This window comes from Panthera leo, chromosome A2, assembly GCF_018350215.1.
Source record: "Panthera leo isolate Ple1 chromosome A2, P.leo_Ple1_pat1.1, whole genome shotgun sequence".
In the NCBI taxonomy this organism is placed as follows: Eukaryota; Metazoa; Chordata; class Mammalia; order Carnivora; family Felidae; genus Panthera; species Panthera leo.
The window spans coordinates 101,210,108-101,234,158 of NC_056680.1; the positions used below are offsets into that span (position 1 = coordinate 101,210,108).

Below are 24,051 nucleotides of genomic sequence, written 5' to 3' on the forward strand. Positions count from 1 at the left end.
TAATAAGCCTTTTAAAGACTTGGCTTGTGTACCAGTTTCAGATATTTATTGATATTTATTCAATTATCGATAGATTTACCTATTTATATTTATTATACATCTTTACATTTTTGTTTAAATAAAATACAAATTAGTGGGTGCATTAAAAGTACAAAATTTAAAAACATTAATATGCATAAAGATAATTACTATTTACCTAGTTTATAGGAGACAGAAAGTGAGTATCTTAAAGACAGAATTGAATTCTGAAAAACTGGTTGCCAAGTCAGGATTTTCTCAGGAGTCCCATGCATATCAGAGACTGATTTCAGAGACTGGGCTCATAAAGGAAACAATCCTTAATTTAAAATTGTGGTGTATCATTATGTTTTACATCCTGTACTATCAGAAATATTTTAAGTAACAAATCTACAACTACTTTTGACTAGGATGGGGAAGAACAGAGTTCTCATGAGCAAATTTTAGTTTCAATTTGTTTGTATGAACACAGTCTAGAAATTAGAAAGATTTTCTAATTTCCTTATCCTAAAATTAGGAGACTACCAGTGCCAAGAAGCTGGCCAAGTGCTCCAAGTTTGGTCAAAAACAGTTTAATATTTTTGGTTCTGCATTTGTAAGAACATGTCTCTTCTCACTGATGGATTGGAGGACAAGTCTAAAGGTCCCAGAAGTGATGGATGCAGAAGGCTTTGAGAATGTCTTTCGGTGACTGTAGTGGCTGTTGCAGTTGGAGGTGCCTTTAGAGTTGCCAGTTGTTGATTCCCCCGAATTCTAATTAGTGACTTGGACAAACAGCCAAAACTCTGTTCACATCATCCTCACCTGGCAGGAGCTGACTTTCTATTTCCTAATCCTATGTCAGAGTTCCAAAGAGATAACTAGAATATGATTGATTTCTGATGGTCAAATTCCTTTACTCAAACACCGAAGTACACTTGGCCATTGAGATTGTGACTATTTAAAGAAGTAATCCAAGAGACTTGTTAGAATATGTTAATGCCACACAGGTATTTTTTTTTTAATGAAATACCTGCCATTGTTTCTGTTACTGCCCAAATTAACTTTGTCAGTGTTCTGAAACTAAGTTTTATTTTATTTTATTTTTAAAAATGTTTATTTATTTTGAGAGAGAGAGAGCATGAGCTGGGAAGGGGCAAGAGAGGGGGAGAGAGACTCCCAAGCAGGATTCACCCTGTCGGCCCAGAGCCTGATGCGGGACTTAATCTCACGAACTGTGAGATCATGACCTGAGCTGAAATCAAAGTTGGACACTTTTAACCAACTGAGCCACCCAGGTGCCCTGAAACCCTATTTTAAAATTAATTTATTTTTTGCAATTTATAAAAGTTTTTGGTAAAAAGCAATGGTTAAGTGATATCACCTAATCAGGTTGAAAATATTTCATGTAGTTTTTCAAAAAAAATTAAAGTATAATTGGCATATATTACATTAGTTTCAGGTGTATAACATAATGATTTTATATTTGTATATATTCCAAAATGATCACTACAATAAGTCTAGTTAACATCCATCACCATACATAGTTATAAAATTTCTTTTCTGGTGATAAAAAACTTTGAAGACCTACTCTCAGCAACTTTTAAATATGAAATACAGTATTACCAACTATAGTTGGTACATCATATCCCCATGACATGTTTATTTTATAACTGGAATTTTATACGTTTTAGACCCCTTTTATCCATTTTGTCTATACCCCTTTCCCCTTTCTGGCAACTTTCAGTCTCTTCTTTGTATCTATGAGCTTGTTTTTTTTTTTTTTTGTTTGTTTGTTTGTTTGTTTGTTTTTGTTTCTGTTTTTTGATTCTATGTATAAGGAAGATCATACTGAATTTTTCCTTCTCTGTATGATTTATTTTACTTAGGATAATGCCCTCAAGGTCCATTCATGTCACAAATGGCAAGATCCTATTCTTTTTTTGTGGCTGAATAACATTCCGTTGTGCACACAACACACACACACACACACACACACACACACACACACACACATTTCATCCATCCCTTAATGGATACTTAGAATTTTTCCATATCTTGACTGTTATAAATAATGCTACAATGAACATGGGGTGCATGTATAATTTTGACTTAGTGTCTTAATTTTTTTGGATAGATTCCTAGAAGTGGAATTACTGAATCATATGGTAGTTCTATTTTTAATTTTTTGAGGAACTTCCATACTGTTTTTTGTAGTGACTGCACCAATTTAGATTCTCAACAAAAGTGTATGAGGGTTCCCTTTTCTCTACATCCCTGCCAACACTTGTTATTTTTTGCCTTTTTGGTAATAGCTACTCTAATAGGTATGAAGTAATATCTCATTTTGTAATCTTATTGATAAGGAAATATATTATTTCCCTGATGATTAGTGATATTGAATATCTTTTTTATGTGTCTGTTGGTCATTTGTATGTCTTCTTTGGAAAACTTTCTATTCATATCTTCTGACCATTTTTAATTGGATTTTTTAGTTTGTTAGTTTTGCTATTGAGTTGTAGTTCTTTGTATTTTTTGGATATTAACCCCTTCTCAGATATATGATTTACAAATATTTTCTTCTACTTACTAAACAGCCTTTTCATTCTGTTGATGATTTCCTTTGCAGCACCGAAGCTTTCTAGTTTGATGTAGTCCCATGTATTTATTTTTGCTTTTGATGCCTTTGCTTTTCATGTAAGATCCCCAAAAAATCATCACAAGACTAATGTCAAAGAAATTACCACCTATATTTTCTTCTAAGAGTTTTATAGTTTTAGATCATACATTCAAGTCTTTAATCCATTTTCAGTTAAGTTTGTGTATGGTGAAAGACAGTGGTACAGTTTCTTTGTTTTGTTTTATTTTTATATTTACTTATTTATTTACTTATATTTTATTTTTTTACATGTGGCTCTTTGGTTTTCTCAACATTATTTTTTGAAGATATTGTCCTTTTTCCATTATATATTCTTGGCTCCTTTGTTTAAATTAGTTGACCATATTTGTGTGGGTTTATTTTTGGCCTCTCTATTCTTTTCCATTGATCTATGTGTCTGTCTTTATGCCAATGTTGTTTTGAATACTATAGCTTTGTAATACAGTTTGAAATCAGGGAGTGTGATACCTCCACCTTTATTCTTCTTTCTCAAGATTGCTTTGGTTATTGAGGTCTTTTGTGGTTCCGTACAAATTTTAGCATTATTTGTTTTAGTTCTGTGAAAAATGCTGTTGGTATTTTGTTGGGATCATGTTGAATCTGTAGATTGCTTAGGTAGTATGGACATTTTAATAATATTAATTCCTCCAATTTATGAGAACAGAATATCTTTCCATTTTTTTTTGGCAATTTTTTCAATTTTTTTCATCAGTGTCTTATAGTTTTCAGTGTACAGAATATTCACCTCCTTGGTTAAGTTTATTCCTAAGTATTTTTTAATGTAATTGTAAATGGGTGTGCTTTGAATTTCTCTTTCTGGTATTTTGTTATTAGTGTATAGAAATGCAATGTATTTCTGTATGTTGATTTTGTATCCTGCTACTTAACTGAATTTGTTTACTAGTTCTAACAGTTTTTTGGTGGAGTCTTTAGGGTTTTCTATATAGAATATCAGGTCATCTGCAAATAGTGAGTTTTACTTCTTCCTTTCCAACTTGGATACCTTTTATTTCTTTTTTTTCACCTAGGACCTCCAATGTTGAATAAAATTGGGGAGAATATGCATCCTTGTCTTGTTCCTGATCTTAGAGGAAAAGCTTTCAGCTTTTCACTATTGAGTGTGATGTTAGCTGTGGGCTTATCATATATGGCCTTTATTGTGTTAAGGTATGTTCCCTTTATACCCACTTTGTTGACAGTTCTTATCATAAATGGATGTTGAATTTTATTAAATGTTTTTTCTGCATTTATTGAGATGGTGATATTATTTTTATACTTCATTTTGTTAGTGTGGTATATCATGTAGACTTATTTACAAATGTTGAACCATTCTTGCATGCCTGGAATAAATCCCACTTGATCATAGTGTGTGCTCCTTTTAATGTATTGTTGAATTCAGTTTGCTAATGCTTGGTTGAGGATTTTGCATCTATGTTCATCATAGATGATGATGGTATTTCTTGTGGTATCCTTGCCTGATTTTGGTATCATGGGACTGCTGGCCTCACAAAAGTGAGTTTGGAAGTATTTCTTCCTATTTTTTGGGAGAATTTTTGAAGGATCAGTATTAATTCTTCTTTAAGTGTTTGGTAGAATTCACCAGTGAAGCCTTCTGGTCCTATACTTTTGTTTTTGGGAGGTTTTTGATTAGTGATTCTTTCCCCTACTAGTAGTAATCAGTATGTTAGATTTTCTATTTCTCCACGAGTCAGTCTTTAAATCTGGGAAACAAAACATTAAAGAACAGCAATGCTTTAAATAAAGCCATAAAAATTATAGTCACCTCCATCAGTTGATTCCGTCACCTGTAATTAATTCTTGTTTTACTTCATCTTGGGTTAGCAGCTTTATAGATCAATGAGATTTCCATTAGAGTTTTAGAAATTCTAACCTAGTTTTGTGTTATAATCTTAAAGTTATCAGAAACCTGTGCTTGTCAGAGTCTTTTCTATGAATCTCCTTGAAGAGAAACACTTTTCAGGAAGACTTTGCAAAAGGATCAGAGTAAAACAAAAACTGCCTATAAAAGACAAAAGACCTAAAAATGGCCTGGTAATGTTCTGGTATGAGTTTATTATGGCAGAGTTGACAACAAAATTTGATTATTTCTCTGACATATGTTGTAAAGCAATAAGTAGAATTATAACTGATAACATTATACCAGAACACATAAGTTTTAGGTATTTAATTTCTGAATTACTTACTTTAATTATATATATTCCCATATAAATGTGATCTAGAAGTTTAAATATTACTCTTTATTTGACATTTTCCATGAACTTTAGCATATCAAATAAGGCTAAGCAAATAACATTGCTCTTTTTATAGGATAGAGAGTAACTGTTTTTTTTTTTAATTTTTTTTAATGTTTATTTTTGAGAGACAGAGAGACAGAGCATGAGCAGTGGAGGGGCAGAGAGAGAGGGAGACACAGACTCCAAACCAGGCTCCAGGCTCTGAGATGTCAGCACAGAGCCCAACGTGGGGCTCAGACCCATGCTCTGTGAGATCATGACCTGAGCCGAAGTCGGACGCTCAATAGACTGAGCCACCCAGGCACCCTGAGAGCAACTGTTTTGAGAACTTCTAGGTACCCTCTGGAAAAGTCCAAGTTCATTCAAGAGCAAAAAGACTTCATTTAGAATTTGATTTGGGGAAGTTTACTTAAAATGCCAAAATTTTTAAAACATTTGATCAAATAGTATCACAGGTCACTGTGAAACAATACCTATTTATCCATGCAACCCAAGTGCCAAAAGATTCTAGGGAGAATACAGAAAGTTAGACTGTAGTAAAAACAAAAAAACAAAAAAACAAAAAACAACTTAGCTCTTTTAATAGAGAAGACTCAGTTGTTATTGTTTTTAAGTAGTCAAAGACCTGATAAAGATAACATTGCATACAGGAAATATTTTGAGAAGACACAGAATCTTGGTTTCCCAGGCACAGACCTTAAAGGAAAATCTTTATTTATAAATTTCTTATTAAGAGCAGACCAATAATCTAAGAAAACCTTGTTCTTTTAACAGAGAGATTTTATACTAGTATACTTTTGATATTAAAACTCCTTTTTTTAAAAAAATAACTAAATCCATTTCAATCTGTGTCTCCTAGATTTCTTTTCCATAGACTTCTACAACTTTTTTATGTCCATTCACCCTTTGTCCACCCCCCTTTTCTTCATTCTGGAATAATCATTCTATTTTAAGACAAAATTACTTTCTTTTTTCCTTCACCAGCTTTCCTGCCAAACCCCCCGCCCCCCTTGTGTCTTTTATACCTTTCCTTATCCAAAAAAACACATTCTATTTTCCTTACCTATTTTTCATATACAGTTGTTTTGTCTCACCTTTATTATTTCCAGGAGATTTTATCACATATTTTACTTAGAATTCTTAACCCTTAGAATCCTTAATTCCTAGGAAGCAATTCTGGACTGGCAAATTTATAAACATATTTAATAATTTCTAAAGTATATTCTTCCTCATAGTAAATTTTTCAATGTGACACAAAACATGTTTGCTAATAGACCCAAATATCTTTTGTCTTTCTGTAAAGATGTTAAAAAAGACAAGAGAAGACAAACCTATGTTTAGCATTTATTTTATTTGGAGATAATTTTGATATTCAATGAATAGCGAATCAAATCAATATTATTTAGTTTAACTTAGCATAAACTTTTATTTGCATTTATTTAAATTACTTGCTTTTAGCAACTATGTTTGGATTAGACATCAAATAGCTCATCTTAAGCTATTTTTGTTGTTGACAAATTTTGTAATATGGAGATAGCATAAGCTTATTTAACTCAGGTAAACCCAGGTAGAAAAAGTTGTATGTCTGCATTACCTTCATGTTGATAACTGTGAAGAAACTATTGTTTTATTAAATCAACAAACTTAAAACTAGCTTTTACTTATCAAAGTTTGTCTCAGATCATATGAACTTGAAAAATATTTGGGTTAGTTTGTATATTTCTGAGAGTTTTAGAAATACTGTATATAAAACACTTATTTTTCTCTAAGCCAACGAAATAGGTCTCTTTACAAATTAACTTTGGCAATACCATCTGAAGTAGAAAAACATCACACATCTATAATACATATACATAGACATACATAAACCTATAGGCAGACACAGAGACCTCACATTTTTTACTCTAAAATTTTAGCTATAAAAACTTACTAGTTTATAAAAGAACAGTTGGATCCAAATTGTGTTTCTAGAAAATGAATGAGGAAGTTAAGTTTACCTCTCAGATGGCCAAACTTTATTACTGAAAATTTTTATTTTCATGGTGTAAGAATCCTTTTAGAGCTATTTTTGGAGCATTTTAGTTTTTTTTTTTAGAAGCTTCTGGATACCATCAAAGAATGCATCCATTGTCTGTAAGAAGGTTGACACCCTGTCTTGTGAGGGACATCCTTTAAGGTAGACTTACTCAAGGTAAGGTTTCTCCAAAGTAGCTACTACGATTACAAATTATCCAAAGTTCACCAATTTTCTAAAAAGTTACAAGTTTCTGGTTCCATGATGGGTATACACTGAAGAAAAAGGAATTTTTTGACAGAGGTGATGAAAGTGATTTGACAAGGTGGAGTCCATCTTTGCCCTTAGATTCCCTAAGATGTCTTAAATTTGAGGTGACTTGTTTCTTCATAGCTTTTCCAAAAACACAGGGAATTATGTATTTTCCCCCTTTTGAACAGAATAGGGTGACTTAACAAGAAGCTTCAGCATACAAAATACAGTCATGCACGATAAAGTTGGAGAGCTCAAAATACAAAGAGAACAGAGCTTGGGTCCAAGGGACTTACCCTCAAACTCCAGGATGAGCCAGAAAGCAGGGAACTCAGTGGGCTCTGTGGATACTGGCACTTTTTTGCTCATGGGCCTCAGAGTTATTGGAGGGGTCTTCTTTGTACCCCATATCTGATGACTTGAACTGTCAGAAGTTCAGAAATGCCAGAAGTAAAACCAAATAGTTATTGAAATACTAATTAGTAAAAGTTTATCATGCACGCACTGATAACACTCAGACCAAAATGTGGAGTGCAGCTCAGGGGTATATTGTTATAAAGCAGCTTGTGTAGTGAGCTGTGACTGTGTTCTTCACAGTGACTAGTTACGGTATTAAAATTTTCTTAAATGATAGGGAATTGGTTAGTAGTTACCTCATATCAATTTTGGGAAGCAGTTTAAGTTTTGCTTATGATTCCCAGAGGCATAAGCAAGAAATGACTCAGGTTAAGTTAGTCTTGCAAAATAAGCTAAAGTTAACTTTCTATGACTAAACTGCTTTTGTCTGCTCAGGGAATTAAAAGAAATTTTTTTCAAAGTTTATTTATTTTGGTGGAGGGAGGGGCAGAGAGAGAGAGAGAGAGAGAATCCCAGACAGGCTCCACACTGTCAATGTGAGCCTGACATGGGGCTCGAACTCACAAACCACGAACGAGATCATGACCTGAGCCGAAATCAAGAGTCTGATGCTCAACGAACTGAGTACCCAGGAGTCCCGGAATTTTTTTAAATTGAGGTAGAATTGATACACATTGTTACATTAGTTTCAGGTGTACAACACAGTGATTGGACGTTACACATTATGCTATGCTCGCCACAAGCTGTAGCTACTATTAGTCACCGCACAACGCTATTATGATATCACTGATTATATTTCCTATGCAGTGCCTTTTACCCCTGTGATTTACTCATTCCATAATTGGAAGTCCTCAGGGATTTTTTTTAAAGCTGGTCTCCATTTGTTTTTTAGTTTAATAAGTTAAAAATAAATAAATAAATAAATAAAAGTCAGAAAAAAAAAGAGATGGAGCCTGACAGCTTCAACAAGGTAGAGAGAGAGAGTAAACATGGCTCTCACTAAGCTCCCTCCCAGAGAGTATCTCAGCTTCTGAGCCCAGTGCTTTAAAATCAGGAAATGAGCCTCTTTCCCATAAAGTCTGGGCACTTTTCAAACAGCTCCTGTGTGCGGGGCTTTGGAGCAGGTGAGTCTGCGCACGGGCCCTTTAAGAGCCATTCCTCAGTTCGCACAGCCCTCTGGGTCTCACAGAGGAGAGCTTGTGTGGTTTCCAAGCTGGGTGTCTTGGAGGCTGTCTCTCAGGGCAGGTGTTAAGAGGTGGGGTGTGCCATGTGAGATATGAAAACTTAGCTCCTCGGAGAGAAGCTCCAGGTTCTGCATTCCTTCTGGTCGGCGAGACTGTGTTTCTCCCTCTCCTGGCCGCTTCAGTGTGTGTTCTCCCTCTCCTTCCCAGTGTGAAGGAGTGGCTCTGATAGTTTTTAGTTTAGTTTTTTTTTTTTCCCCCCAGTGGAAATTGTTCCATATGTAGCTTTAGATTTAGTGTCTGTGGGAGGAGGTGAGTTGAGGACCTTCCTATGTGGCCATGTGAACTGGACTTGGACCTCGCTGGTGAACTTTTTCAGAGAGGTAAGCAAATGTTATTTTCTCTTACTACTCCCTTCACCCCAAAGAAAAAGGGGTGCAAGTCCCTTGTAATGGCTAATATTTATCGAACACTTAAAGATGCTGAGTTCCTCCGTGGCCCCACCCATTTAAGCTGTACAGGCCTTTCATGAGGGCCCTTGTTCCAATGAGGAGTCTGATGCCCGGAGACGTGAACTAACTTGTCCTGAGTGGCACAGCTCTTAAGTGATACATGTAGGAGTCATCCCATCTCTATGTCTCCGGAGCCTGACTTTTTCAACCGTTCATCCTATTACTTTAATTTTTTTGTTTTTTTCAAATTGCATTGAAAAAAAGTGTATGCAAAATTAGCACATTTAATATGAGCATAAGCAGAGAATCATTACATGGAAAAGAGATGAATAATTCATTTAATCCATTTGTTTTTCTTAAGCAAAAGCTGAAGGAGCCCTCAGAATCCTGTGGCAAATTCAGTCCTGGCCCCGGTTTGGGCAAAACCAGCTCTGCAGTGGCCTGTCTATGCCAATGTGCTGTGGTAGCCAGTGTTGTTTCGTAAACCGTTTTTTGTGAAATCATTTTTGATTTGGGGCCAGAAGTGTCTTTGAGCTTGATGAGTATGAAATTTGATGGTCAGGGATGAGCAGAGCTATAATGTACTTTTGAATTACCCATCCCCTGCATAGGAATCTCGTTTCGGGAAAATCCTACTGTATGTTTAGGACATCTTCAGCAAAATGGCTTCAATTTTTTCTCAAAAATGAGTCAAGTAATTTTAATACGATTTTCAGTCAACTCGTTATGCCTTTTCATAATTTGTTTTCTGCCTTCCTGTTATTATAGGCTTTGAATTAGGTTTTCTTCACAAAGGGGAAACAACACATGATGGTATTTTCTACATACAGCAGAAGTGGATGGGTGCATTTGGAAGGATTGCTCAATCGTCTTTTCAGACAGGTTTCATTATTCATTTGCCGTATCTTACTCGTAGAACAAACACACCAACAAATTATAACCATTTTCTTGCTTTACTTCCTCAAGTTTTTTAGAGACAGCTTTATACACAAAACAGGAATTGGAGTACTCTTAATACCCTGGCCTTCTGACTATAACAGGGATACTCGTTCTGATTTTTTATTTTACACATGTTTTGCTCATGTTCAAAATTAATATTCTTTCAAAGAAAGCATAAGTAGGCAGGCACGTTATACTCCATTCATTTAACTAGAATCCTGCTCAAATTTTGTCATGTTATAAATCACTTATGAGTTCTTCCTTTTTTGTTAACTGAGCCTGATACTTATCTTTTCATTCCCCACCCCCCTCAATGTTAGGGAAAATTGAGTTATCATTAAAATAACACTTCTGTTCAAGTTTGAAATATGTATAGTATTTTACTCTACATAAGTTGTAAAAACTGAGGGATTAGTTGAGTTTAAAATGTAGTTCTTTTTTTTCTTCAGTTCATAGATATTTTCCCCTCCCCTGTCCTCCCCTCTCCTCTTACCAGATATCTATTAGATATTACTCATGCAGGACCTTTATAAGTAGATGCTTTCAAGCCTCCATATACTCTTTTACTTTATTTCTCTGGGCTATGGGGGCTTTCCATGACTTAGACAACTATAGCTTTCCACATTCGGGCCCCTGCTCCTGTAAATTTATTTTTAAAAATTTAGCCGAGCAAATGGGTTTGTCCAAAAAAGTTTCTTAGTTTGCTGTTTTGTTTTCCTTTAGCTTGAGTTATGTATATCAAAAGGAAGGCCTTGGAACATTAGGGCAAAAATTGTATGTCATGTCTAATAGAATCTGTTGGGAAAAGTTAAGATCATACAGAGCCAGTTTGCTCCTCACTCAGAATAGGTGCTCCTTATTCACGCTGTGAAGGAAGTCACTGGTGGAGGCAAGATTATGAATGCCAGTGTGTCTCTGGGAAAGAGCCTTATGCTCTGAACACTTGGGAACCTGAGAGCAGGAGGTGGTACTTGCTTCAGGATGGAATCTGGGGAAGCAGCAGCACCTGCTTCAGAGTTGAGATGGCTGCATGGAATATCTAGGCCACCGGGAATGGGGTATAAAAAGTGTCATGAGAACAGCAGAAAGTTTTCTCTTGTATCCAAGAGTGCCATAAACTTGGCAGAGCCCAGCGTAACCACAGTGCCTTGAGGTTGAGAGGAGTAGGCAGGAGAAATCTACCCAGACTTGACTACTGGAACCCAGATGGGATGGGTGTCTCCGGGGAGGCCAGTGTGGGCTGATAATAAATGGAACCTGGTACCATCTCCTGCCAACACCATGGCATTATACATGCCCCACGAGTTTTATGCAACCTTGGGAACAGGTTGGGAGAACCCCTAGATAGACTGAAATTGGCCTCAATTGGCTGAGATTTTAGTGTTCTCCATATGGTACAATTTGGGATTAAGGTAAAAATTAAGTTATAGAAAGGTAAAATTTCATTTATTCCACAGTTGATTATGTGACTTGAAATTAACATCTGCTAGATATTATTTCATTCTTTTGATAGAATTTGTTGATATATATCATGTGGGAGATGCAATGTTAGCATACCGATTCTGAAACAGAGAAGTTTTAATATGGAGATACATATATTTAAGGACAGAGTAATTTATTAAAACAAAAAGCAAAGAGGATGTGTGACCTTAATGATATTTTCCATCCAATATAATCCTTAACTTTATACTGGCTTAAATAATCTTTATAAATAATGGTTTTGGATTAAAGGGATAATTATAGAAACATGGAGATGGGTAGAGGATAAACTCACACCTTTAATCATTCTTTTTTTTCCTCCCTTTTTCAGTTACATGTTTACAGTTTGTGGCTAACTGTAGAAATTGATCCCAAACACTGACACACTAAAAGGAATAGAATGTTTAGGATATCTTCTAGGGCTTTGCAAAGGGAAATACCCTGAAGTGAGAATAGGACTGAACCTAATTCATCAGGCTACACGTCTAACACTCTTTTCATCACATTCCAGTTATGTTTTCCCCATTTTCCCTGAGAACTCCTACTTGTGTGTCTGCAAAATAGTGTTTCTAGATTACAGTCATGATTTGCAAGTGGGTCCCAAGAACCCGTAAATTTCCAAGGAGATGGCTCTGGGACCTTCGGAGTGGGACATAAAGGAGGCCAAGAGGGGGTGGAAGTAGGTGTCTGTAAGACTTTTCACACAAGTGTTCAGTTATTGTTTTTACACACATTTATGGAATACCTACTATGTGTCATGCACTGGTATAAGGTCCTAAGGATACAGCAGTGGACAATATCGGCAAGGTTCATGCCCTATGTAGCTTATAATCTAGTGGGAGGAGACAGCACTCACTAAGTACATACATTGTATGTCTGATGGTAATAAGTACTATGAAGACAAAGCAGAGAGAGGGTACAGAGGTTTATTGTTTTTTAATTTAATTTTTAATCTTTATATTGTGGGGCTTAGAAAAGTGGTTCTTCTACAGTGACATTTGAAGGAAGTGAGGGAGCTAGTCAGATGGATATTTAGGGCAAGAGCATTCCATGAATAGGGAAAAGCAATAATAAATACCTGAGTCAAGGGCTCACTTGGCATGCATTTAAGGAAAGGCAAACCAGCTAGAGTGGCTGGAGCAGAGTGAGCACTGGAGAGAATCTTAGAAGATGAGCTAAGAAAGGAAGCAGGAGTTGGAATTTACCTATCAATGTGAAAGGAACCTTCAGAGGGTTTAAAGCAGATGTGTTCTAAATGGACCACTCTGACTTCACTATGGAGAATGGACTATATGGGGGAAGAGTGTAGGTAGGAGGTGATGAAGGCTTGGATTTAGATCATAGTGGTAGCAGTTTTAGCAGAAATAAATCATTAGGTTTGCATATATTCCAAAGGGAGAGCCCAAGAATGACAGTTGGACTGGTTGTGATATGTGAGAGAAAGAGAGAAGTCAATGATGTCTTATTTTTTATATACAGTAACATATAAAAACAGATGCTTTTATAAAAACACACGTATTTTACAACCTGATTTAAAATTCACTGGAAGTTACAGATACTCATTCACCTTCTGATCCCTATGAACTAGTAAGTTTGCTCTAATTTCTTTGGAACTCACGGAAGGGAAAAAATTGATTTTATGTTTCTAAAAGTCTATATATCTGCTTTTGGTCCATTCTGACAATTACTTTTATTATTCTTAAAGGTATTATGAGATTTGCACATTTTCTTCAGGTGGTGATTTTAAAAAATGTATAAAGAGCTTTCACATAGTGTATCAATCCGTTGTTGAAAATTTGAAAGAAAAACCACTTTAATATAAATTGGAATGAATAAGTAAATAGAAAAGTATAACATGTAAATCTCTTCATGTTCTGTTTTAAAACTTGATATCCAATTCATGACTAAGCAGACCTACATGTAATCTGCAGATAGGGTAGGGCTTCCAGAATTAGCTTTTATGGAGGCTAAGAAACTCCCCAAATTGTATGTATATTCCTTTTTCTTGGAAGAGAGATCTTATTTAAAGAGAGAGCCATCTATTTAAAAAGGAGTTTTGGGACACCTGTGTGGCTCAGTTGGTTAAGTGTCCAACTCTTGTTTTGGACTCAGGTCATGATCTCACAATGGTTGTGAGATCAAGCCTGTGTCAGGCTCTGCACTGACAGTGTGGAGCCTGCCTGGGATTCTTTTTCTCCTCCTCTCTCTGCCCCTCCCACTCTCTCTCTCTCTCTCAAAACAAATAAATAAAACATGAACAAAATTAAAAAGAAAATTTTAAGGTAAATAAGTTCAAGAGCAAAAAGATTGGATGATAAGGAATTATGATCAGTTGGGCAGGGCCAAAGTTATCAAACAATAAAAGGAAATTTTGAAAGATGTTATAGAGGATTACTTTAAAAGTGTATCTGTTTTAATGCTCTATCTACTATATCTACTACTATCTGCAAATTTAAAAATTATTTGTAATGTGACTAGTAAAGAAAGACCATTTCTAATATATTTTAAGCCTCTGAATAAAAACTGAATAAATAACTTAAACTTTTAAAATATTTATCTTGTCCAAAAATGTCTGGAAACATATTTGAGGCATACTTTAAAATCAGGTGTTGACACCAGAATTATCTGTTGATCTACAAAATTTTCAAAATCTGTGAGTACTGACATTAGGCCTGAGCTCAGATTTTTTAGAAATGTTCAGTCAAAACTTTGAAGACAAAAGGAATCTGTAAATCACAAAATGTAAATGCTATAATTCACATGTGTAGAAAAAAATGATTGTGTAGTTGGGTATGTCATTGTATGCTGGCTAATGTATTTAATCTACTTAGATATACTGTAGTGGGACAATATATTCAAAAGTATTGTGCCTGGAAATGAAATATGTAGAATTCATATTCATTTGAAAATTTAAATATATGTGGAAGTTGAATAGACAGTTATGACTATAATGGTTGATGCTAAATTTCCTCAAGTTGTTAAGAAACAAAACAATAACAAGTCTAATTGTTCCACTTCATTATGTGGGAATTTATATTCTCTTAGGATTCTCAGATAACATTTAGTGTTCTTCTGTTGCAGAATAATAGTTTGATAGTTATAACAGTTAAGTGTCTTACATACTACATTTATCCCTAAATATATTGCTGCTAGTGATTGATCATGGGAAAGATGTAGTTCTTTGCCAAATAAAGACCACTGTGGGAAAGAATAATTAGAATATTTCTAAATCATGTTCCTATTTTGTATTCTCTTTACATTGCTCTGTACTTTGATGATGACTAAATTTGATATTTATATTTTCCATCATATTCAAATGGCATAAACCTGGATTTCAAATTTGTGGTCAGTTCCTGGGGCTTACATCTTTATTGTAAAAAATGTGTTGATCTTAAAAACAAACTACAAATAAAACTATCAAAGATCCAAAGTTGTGTTCAACTCTAATACCTATATATAGCTAAAATTTCTGAATCAGCAATGTGGTTTAAATTGTTGGGTGTTCTTTTCCAGTAATGTTGTAGCAGGCACTGACAGTGTCCCATTCAAGTTCCTACTCCCCTCAGCATTTCAGTCTATAGTCATTCAACTTCGATCTGCCAGCACCTGCATTTCTTTTCCAGAAGGATCTCTGTCTACTGGCTCCTGCTTTGCTCCCTGTACAGCAGATAAGTGCCCAGGAAGTAATGCTCTGCAGGCTTCCAGGGACAGGCTTCCAACAATGACCAGAGGAGCCCTCAACCACTGATCTTCAGGTGGGATAACTAACTTTGATATGTGTGAGCCATACACTTGTTTGCCAAATCCCCCAGTAATAATTTGCCTAATGGAACAAACTTTATTGAATTCATTCTCTTCCCTGCTTCACTTCTTCCCTCCATTTCTGATGCCTTCTATGATCACCTCCAGTATAAACTACTTTGATTCAAATCTTTGTCTCAGGAAATGCTTCTGTGAAATCCACATTAAGACAAATGTCAATTGTAAAACTTTTATTTGATGATGATACTTCTCTCAATCATAAAGGTTAAATGATATATTTTATGAATACTGATTTTTTAAATCATATTTATTGATATATAGTTTACATAGAATAAAATGCAATAATTTTAGGTGTATAGTTCACCCTAACAATTTGCCTCCTGTTTTTAATTAATTCCCCATCACTTAATCTGTCTTCTCTAACTAGATAATACTTTTTCTTATTTTAGAATTTCATATAGAAGGAATCATACAGCATAAACTCTTTTGTCTGGCTTCCTTTGCTCTGTATTGTGTTTTTGAGATTCATTAATTGTGTGTTCTATGATTCAATAGTTTTTTTTTTAATTTCCAAGTAGTAATCCATTGTGAAGAAATACTACGATTTGCTTATCCAGTAACCTGTTGATATAAATTTGAGTTGCTTCCAGTTTTTTAGCTATTTTAAATAATGCTGCTTTGAATACTTATGTGCAGCCTTTGTGTGGACTTACCTCTCCATTTCCTTTGGGTAAATACCTTAGGGTAGAATTTCCGGGTTGTATGATAAAGGTATGTTTACCTTTAAGCAAAAAGAACGAACTGGTTTACAAAGTGGTTTTATACATTTTACATTCCCAACAATAGTTTATAAGAGCTGCAATTGTCCTGTGTCTTCCCCAATACCAGGTATTGTCATTCTTTTTAATCTTAGCAATTCTAGTGAGTATTTAACAATATATCATTATTATTTTAGTATCAATTTGCATTTCTGTCACGATCCGTCATGACGCTGGGTATCTTTTCAGATGCTTATTGCTACTCATATATCTTCTTTTTGTGACCTATCTGTTGACATATTTGCCCATTTTAAAATGACTAAGTTGTAGAAAATCTTTATATATTCCAAATACCAGCCTTTGTCAGATATATGTACTGCAAATATCTCTTGGTCCTCACTTGCCTTTCATTTTTTTAAAAGTGTCTTTAGAAGAGTAGAATCCAGGGGCGCCTGGGTGGCTCAGTCGGTTGAGCGTCTGACTTCAGCTCAGGTCACGATCTCGCGGTCCGTGAGTTCGAGCCCCGCGTCAGGCTCTGGGCTGATGGCTCAGAGCCTGGAGCCTGCTTGCTCTGGGCTGATGGCTCAGAGCCTGGAGCCTGCTTCCGATTCTGTGTCTCCCTCTCTCTCTGCCCCTCCCCCATTCATGCTCTGTCTCTCTCTGTCTCAAAAATAAATAAATGTTAAAAAAAAAAAAGTAGAATCCAATTTATCATTTTATATGGTTAATGAATTTTGGTATCTTGCCCAAGAAATCTTTGTCTATTCATTTTCTCCCAGAGGTGTTAGAGTGTTAGCTTTTTTTGTTTTGATCTATGATACATTTGAAGTTAGCATTTGTGTGTGGTGTGAGATAAGGGTTGAAATATTTTTCCAAATGAACGTACAGTTCTTGTGGCAACATTTGTTGAAATGACTACCTTTTCTCTGTTGAATTATCTTAACAACTTTACTAAAATTAATTGAAACTATACATGAGATCTACTGTTAGACATTATTTTGTTCCATTGATCTATATGTCTATACATTTTGGATTTTCCAGACTTCTTTATCAGTATGTTATTGATATTACTTTAATCCAATTGCAGTCAGAGGCTATACAGTACATAATTTTTTTTCAATATATGAAGTTCATTGTCAAATTGGTTTCCATAGAACACCCAGTGCTCATCCCAAAAGGTGCCCTCCTCAATACCCATCACCCACCCTCCCCTCCCTCCCACCACCCATTAACCCTCAGTTTGTTCTCAGTTTTTAAGAGTCTCTTATGCTTTGGCTCTCTCCCACTCTAACCTCCTTTTTATTTTCCTTCCCCTCCCCTATGGGTTTCTGTTGAGTTTCTCAGGATCCACATAAGAGTGAAAACATATGGTATCTGTCTTTCTCTGTATGGCTTATTTCACTTAGCATAACACTCTCCAGTTCCATCCACGTTGCTACAAGGGGCCATATTTCATTCTTTCTCATTGCCACGTAGTACTCCATTATGTATATAAACCACAATTTCTTTATCCACTCATCAGTTGATGGACATTTAGGCTCTTTCCATAATTTGGCTATTTTGAGAGTGCTGCTATAAACACTGGGGACAAGTGCCCCTATGCCTCAGTACTCCTGTATCCCTTGGGTAAATTCCTAGCAGTGTTATTGCTGGGTCTAGGGTAGGTCTATTTTTAATTTTTTGAGGAACCTCCACACTGTTTTCCAGAGTGGCTGCACCAATTTGCATTCCCACCAGCAGTGCAAGAGGGTTCCCGTTTCTCCACATCCTCGCCAGCATCTATAGTCTCCTGATTTCTTCATTTTGGCCACTCTGACTGGCGTGAGGTGATATCTGAGTGTGGTTTTGATTTGTATTTCCCTGATGAGGAGCGACGTTGAGCATCTTTTCATGTGCCTGTTGGTCATCCGGATGTCTTCTTTAGAGAAGTGTCTATTCATGTTTTCTGCCCATTTCCTCACTGGGTTATGTGTTTTTAGGGTGTGGAGTTTGGTGAGCTCTTTATAGATTTTGGATAATAGCCCTTTGTCTGATATGTCATTTGCAAATATCTTTTCCCATTCCGTTGGTTGCCTTTTAGTTTTGTTGGTTGTTTCCTTTGCTGTGCAGAAGCTTTTTATCTTGATGAGGTCCCAATAGTTCATTTTTACTTTTAATTCCCTTGCCTTTGGGGATGTGTCATGTAAGAGATTGCTACGGCTGAGGTCAGAGAGGTCTTTTCCTGCTTTCTCCTCTAGGGTTTTGATGGTTTCCTGTCTCACATTCAGGTCCTTTATCCATTTTGAGTTTAGTTTTGTGAATGGTGTGAGAAAGTGGTCTAGTTTCAACCTTCTGCATGTTGCTGTCCAGTTCTCCCAGCACCATTTGTTAAAGAGACTGTCTTTTTTCCATTGGATGTTCTTTCCTGCTTTGTCAAAGATGAGTTGGCCATACGTTTGTGGGTCTCGTTCTGGGGTTTCTATTCTATTCCATTGGTCTATATGTCTGTTTTTGTGCCAATACCATGCTGTCTTGATGATGACAGCTTTGTAGTAGAGGCTAAAGACTGGGATTGTGATGCTTCCTGCTTTGGTCTTCTTCTTCAAAATTACTTTGGCTATTCGGGGCCTTTTGTGGTTCCATACAAATTTTAGGATTGCTTGTTCTAGCTTCGAAAAGAATGCTGGTGCAATTTTTATTGGGATTGCATTGAATGTGTAGATTGCTTTGGGTAGTATTGACATTTAACAATATTTATTCTTCCAATCCATGAGCACGGAATGTTTTTCCATTTCTTTATATCTTCTTCAATTTTCTTCATAAGCTTTCTATACTTGTCAGCCTACAGATCTTTTAAATTTTTGGTTAGGTTTATTCCTAGGTATTTTATGACTCTTTTTGCAATTGTGAATGGGATCAGTTTCTTTATTTGTCTTTCTGTTGCTTCATTGTTAGTGTATGAGAATGCAACTGATTTCTGGACATTGATTTTGTATCCTGCGACTTTGCTGAATTCATGTATCCGTTCTAGCAGACTTTTGGTGGAGTCTATCAGATTTTCCATGTATAATATCATGTCATCTGCAAAAAGTGAAAGCTTAACTTAATCTTTGCCAATTTAGATGCCTTTGATTTCCTTTTGTTGTCTGATTGCTGATGCTAGAAGTTCCAGCACTATGTTAAACAACAGCGGTGAGAGTGGGCATCCCTGTCGTGTTCCTGATCTCAGGGAAAAAGCTCTCAGTTTTTCCCCATTGAGGATGATGTGAGCTGTGGGCTTTTCATAAATGGCTTTTATGATGTTTAAGCATGTTCCTTGTATCCTGACTTTCTTGAGAGTTTTTATTAAGAAATGTTGCTGAATTTTGTCAAATGCCTTTTCTGCATCAATTGACAGGATCATATAGTTTTTATCTTTTCTTTTATTAGTGTGATGTATCACATTGATTGATTTGCAAATGTTGAACCAGCCCTGCATCCCAGGAATGAATCCCACTTGATCATGGTGAATAATTCTTTTTATATGCTGTTGAATTTGATTTGCTAGAGTCTTATTGAGAAGTTTTGCATCCATATTCATCAGGGATATTGGCCTGTAGTTCTCTTTTTTTTACCGGGTTTCTGTCTGGTTTAGGAATCAAAGTAATACTGGCTTCATAGAATGAGTCTGGAAGTTTTCCTTCCCTTTCTATTTTTTGGAACAACTTGAGAAGGATAGGTATTATCTCTGCCTTAAACATCTGGTAGAACTCCCCTGGGAAGCCATCTGGTCCTGGACTCTTATTTGTTGGGAGATTTTCGATAACCGATTCAATTTCTTTGCTGGTTATGGGTCTGTTCAAGCTTTCTATTTCCTCCTGACTGAGTTTTGGAAGCGTGTGGGTGTTTAGGAATTTGTCCATTTCTTCCAGGTTGTCCAGTTTGTTGGCATATAATTTTTCGTAGTATTGCCTGATAATTGCTTGTATCTCTGACGGATTGGTTGTAATAATTCCATTTTCATTCATGATTTTATCTATTTGGGTCATCTCCCTTTTCTTTTTGAGAAGCCTGGCTAGAGGTTTATCAATTTTGTTTATTTTTTCAAAAAACCAACTCTTGGTTTCATTGATCTGCTCTACAGTTTTTTTAGATTCTATATTGTTTATTTCTGCTCTGATCTTTATTATATCTCTTCTTCTGCTGGGTTTAGGCTGCCTTTGCTGTTCTGCTTCTATTTCCTTTAGGTGTGCTGTTAGATTTTGTATTTGGGATTTTTCTTGTTTCTTGAGATAGGCCTGGATTGCAATGTATTTTCCTCTCAGGACTGCCTTCACTGCGTCCCAAAGCGTTTGGATTGCTGTATTTTCATTTTCAGTTGTTTCCATATATTTTTTAATTTCTTCTCTAATTGCCTGGTTGACCCATCCCTTCTTTAGTAGGGTGTTCTTTAACCTCCATGCTTTTGGAGGTTTTCCAGACTTTTTCCTGTGGTTGATTTCAAGCTTCAAAGCATTGTGGTCTGAAAGTATGCATGGTATGATTTCAATTCTTGTATACTTATGAAGGGCTGTTTTGTGATGCAGTATGTGATCTATCTTGGAGAAGGTTACATGTGCACTTGAAAAGAAAGTATATTCTGTTGCTTTGGGATACAGAGTTCTAAATATATCTGTCAAGTCCATCTGATCCAATGTATCATTCAGGGCCCTTGTTTCTTTATTGACCGTGTGTCTAGATCTGTCCATTTTTGTAAGTGGAGTGTTAAAGTCCCCTGCAATGACCACATTCTTATCAATAAGGTTGCTTATGTTTATGAGTAATTGTTTTATATATTTGGGGGCTCCTGTATTCGGCGCATAGACATTTATAATTGTTAGCTCTTCCTGATGGATAGACCCTGTGATTGTTATATAATTCCCTTCTTCATCTCTTGTTACAGCCTTTAATTTAAAGTCTAGTTTGTGTGATATAAGTATGGCTACTCCAGCTTTCTTTTGACTTCCAGTGGCATGATAAATAGTTCTCCATCCCCTCACTCTCAATCTGAAGGTGTCCTCAGGTCTAAAATGAGTCTCTTGTAGACAGCAAATAGATGGGTCTTGTTTTTTTATCCATTCTGATACCCTATGTCGTTTGGTTGGCACATTTAGTCCATTTACATTCAGTGTTATTATAGAAAGATATGGGTTTAGAGTCATTGTGATGTCCGTAGGTTTCATGCTTGTAGCGATGTCTCTGGTACTTTGTCTCACAGGATCCCCCTTAGGATCTCTTGTAGGGCTGGTTTCGTGGTGACAAATTCCTTCAGTTTTTGTTTGTTTGGGAAGACCTTTATCTCTCCTTCTATTCTAAATGACAGACTTGTTGGATAAAGGATTCTCGGCTGCATATTTTTTCTGTTCATCACATTGAAGATCTCCTGCTATTCCTTTCTGGCCTGCCACGTTTCAGTAGAGAGCTCGGTCACGAGTCTTATAGGTCTCTCTTTATATGTTAGAGCACGTTTATCTCTAGCTGCTTTCAGAATTTTCTCTTTATCCTTGTATTTTGCCAGTTTCACTATGTATGTCATGCAGAAGATTGATTCAAGTTACATCTGAAGGGAGTTCTCTCTGCCTCTTGGATTTCAATGCCTTTTTCCTTCCCCATATCAGGGAAGTTCTCAGCTATTATTTCTTCAAGTACACCTTCAGAACCTTTCCCTCTCTCTTCCTCCTCTGGAATACCAATTATGCGTATATTATTTCTCTTTAGTGCATCACTTAGTTCTCTAATTTTCCCCTTATACTGCTAGATTTTTTAATCTCTCTTTTTCTCAGCTTCTTCTTTTTCCATAATTTTATCTTCTAGTTCACCTATTCTCTCCTCTGCCTCTTCAATCTGAGCCGTGGTTGTCTCCATTTTATTTTACAGCTCACTGATAGCGTTTTTTAGCTCCTCCTGGATGTTCCTTAGTCCCTTGATCTCTGTAGCAAGAGATTCTCTGCTGTCCTTTATACTGTTTTCAAGCCCAGTGATTAATTTTATGACTATTATTCTAAATTCACTTTCTGTTGTATTGTTTAAATCGTTTTTGATCAGTTCGTTAGCTGTTGTTATTTCCTGGACGTTTTTTTGAGGGGAATTCTTCCTTTTGGTCATTTTGGATAGTCCCTGAGTGGTGCAGGACTGCAGGGCACTTCCCCTGTGCTGTCTTGAATAACTTGTGTTGGTGGGCAGGGCCGCAGTCAGCCCTGATGTCTGCCCCCAGCCCACCGCTGGGGCCACAGTCAGACTGGTGTGTACCTTCTCTTTCCCTCTCTTAGGGGCGGGATTCCCTGTGGGGTGGTGTGGCCCGTCTGGGCTACTTGCACACTGCCAGGGTTGTGGTGCTGGGGATCTGGTGTATTAGCTGGGGTGGATAGGCAAGGTGCATGGAGGCGGGATGGGCAGGCTCAGCTCCCTTTTCCTTCGGAGATCTGCTTCGGGAGGGGCCCTGTGGCATCGGGAGGAAGTCAGACCCGGTGGAGTGATGGATCCGCAGAAGCACAGTGTTGGGTGTTTGCAGGGTGCAAGCAAGTTCCCTGGCAGGAACCGGTTCCCTTTGGGATATTGGCTGGAGGATGGGCGAGGGAGATGGCGCTGGCGAGCGCCTTTGTTCCCCGCCAAGCTGAGCTCTATGCTCTGGGGCTCAACAACTCTCCCCTTCCCCGTTGTCCTCCAGCCCTCCTGTTCTCCGAGCAGAGCTGTTAGCTTATAACCTTCCAGATGTCAAGTCCCATTTGCTGTCAGAACACATTCCGTCCGGCCCCTCCGCTTTTGTAAGCTAGACTTGGGGGCTCTGCTTGGCCTGCAGGCCGCCCTGGCTCCCTCCTGGCAGTCCGTGTAGCGCGCACCGCCTCAGCCGCCTTTCGTACCCTCTTCTGTGGGCCTCTCGTCTGGCTTGGCTCCGGAGACTCCGTTCTGCTAGTCTTCTGGCGGTTTTCTGGGTTATTTAGGCAGGTGTAAGTGGAATCTAAGTGGTCAGCAGGATGTGCAGTGAGCCCAGTGTCCTCCTATGTGGCCATCTTCCCAGGATACCCCCTATACAGTACATAATTTTAATATCTAGATTTACTGATATTTATTTTATAGGCCAACATATGGTCTGTTTTAGTGGATGATTCACACGCACTTGACAAGAATATGTGTTCTATTATAGTTTGAGTGTTGTGTAATGTGAATTATGTCAAATTGGTTGATAAAGTTTATTTTATTTTATTTTATTTATTTATTTATTTATTTATTTTTTAATATTAAATTTATTGTCAAATTGGTTTCCATACAATACCCAGTGCTCATCCCAACAGGTGCCCTCCTCAATACCCATCACCAACCCTCTCCTCCCTTCCACCCCCCATCAACCCTCAGTTTGTTCTCAGTTTTTAAGAGTCTCTTATGTTTTGGCTCCCTCCCTCTCTAACCTTTTTTTTCCCCTTCCCCTCCCCCATGGTCTTCTGTTAAGTTTCTCAGGATCCACATAAGTGTGAAAACATATGGTATCTGTCTGTCTCTGTATGACTTATTTTACTTAGCATCACACTCTCCAGTTTCATCCACGTTGCTACAAAAGGCCTTATTTCAGTATTCTATATCCTTACCAATTTTGTATATACTTATTTTTCCATTGGTTATAGAAGAGAATTGAAGCCTGCAACTATTAATTTTAGTTTTATGTATTTCGTCCCTCATTTCTGCCTCTTTTTGCTGCATGTATTTTGAATTTCAATTATTAGGTACATACGCATTTAGGATGTTATGTCTTCCTGAAAAATGAAGACTTTTTCCTTATGAAATATCCTTCTATATTCTTAGCAATATTCTGGAATCTTAAGTACATTTAAAAAATTAATATAACCACTCCATCTTTCTTTTGATTAGCATTTTATAGTATACTTTTTAAAGCCCTTTATCATTGACTTACCAAAGGCTTTATTTTTATACTGTGCTCCTTAAAGATAGCCATA

At 36.7% G+C, this 24,051-nt stretch overlaps 1 protein-coding gene across 3 annotated transcripts in view; it reads left to right on the forward strand.

The window, feature by feature from the left end:
• NXPH1 (neurexophilin 1) overlaps positions 1-24,051 on the forward strand; it is a 633,630-nt gene that overhangs the window by 410,995 nt on the left and 198,584 nt on the right. For all 3 annotated transcript variants that reach the window (XR_006197112.1, XM_042918775.1, XM_042918785.1), the window contains exon 6: positions 15,209-15,340. Coding sequence is in view for 2 of the 3 variants with exons in the window: in XM_042918775.1 (XP_042774709.1) it covers positions 15,209-15,310 (102 nt within the window). In the remaining variant the exon portion in view is untranslated. The remainder of the gene's footprint in view (positions 1-15,208; positions 15,341-24,051) is intronic.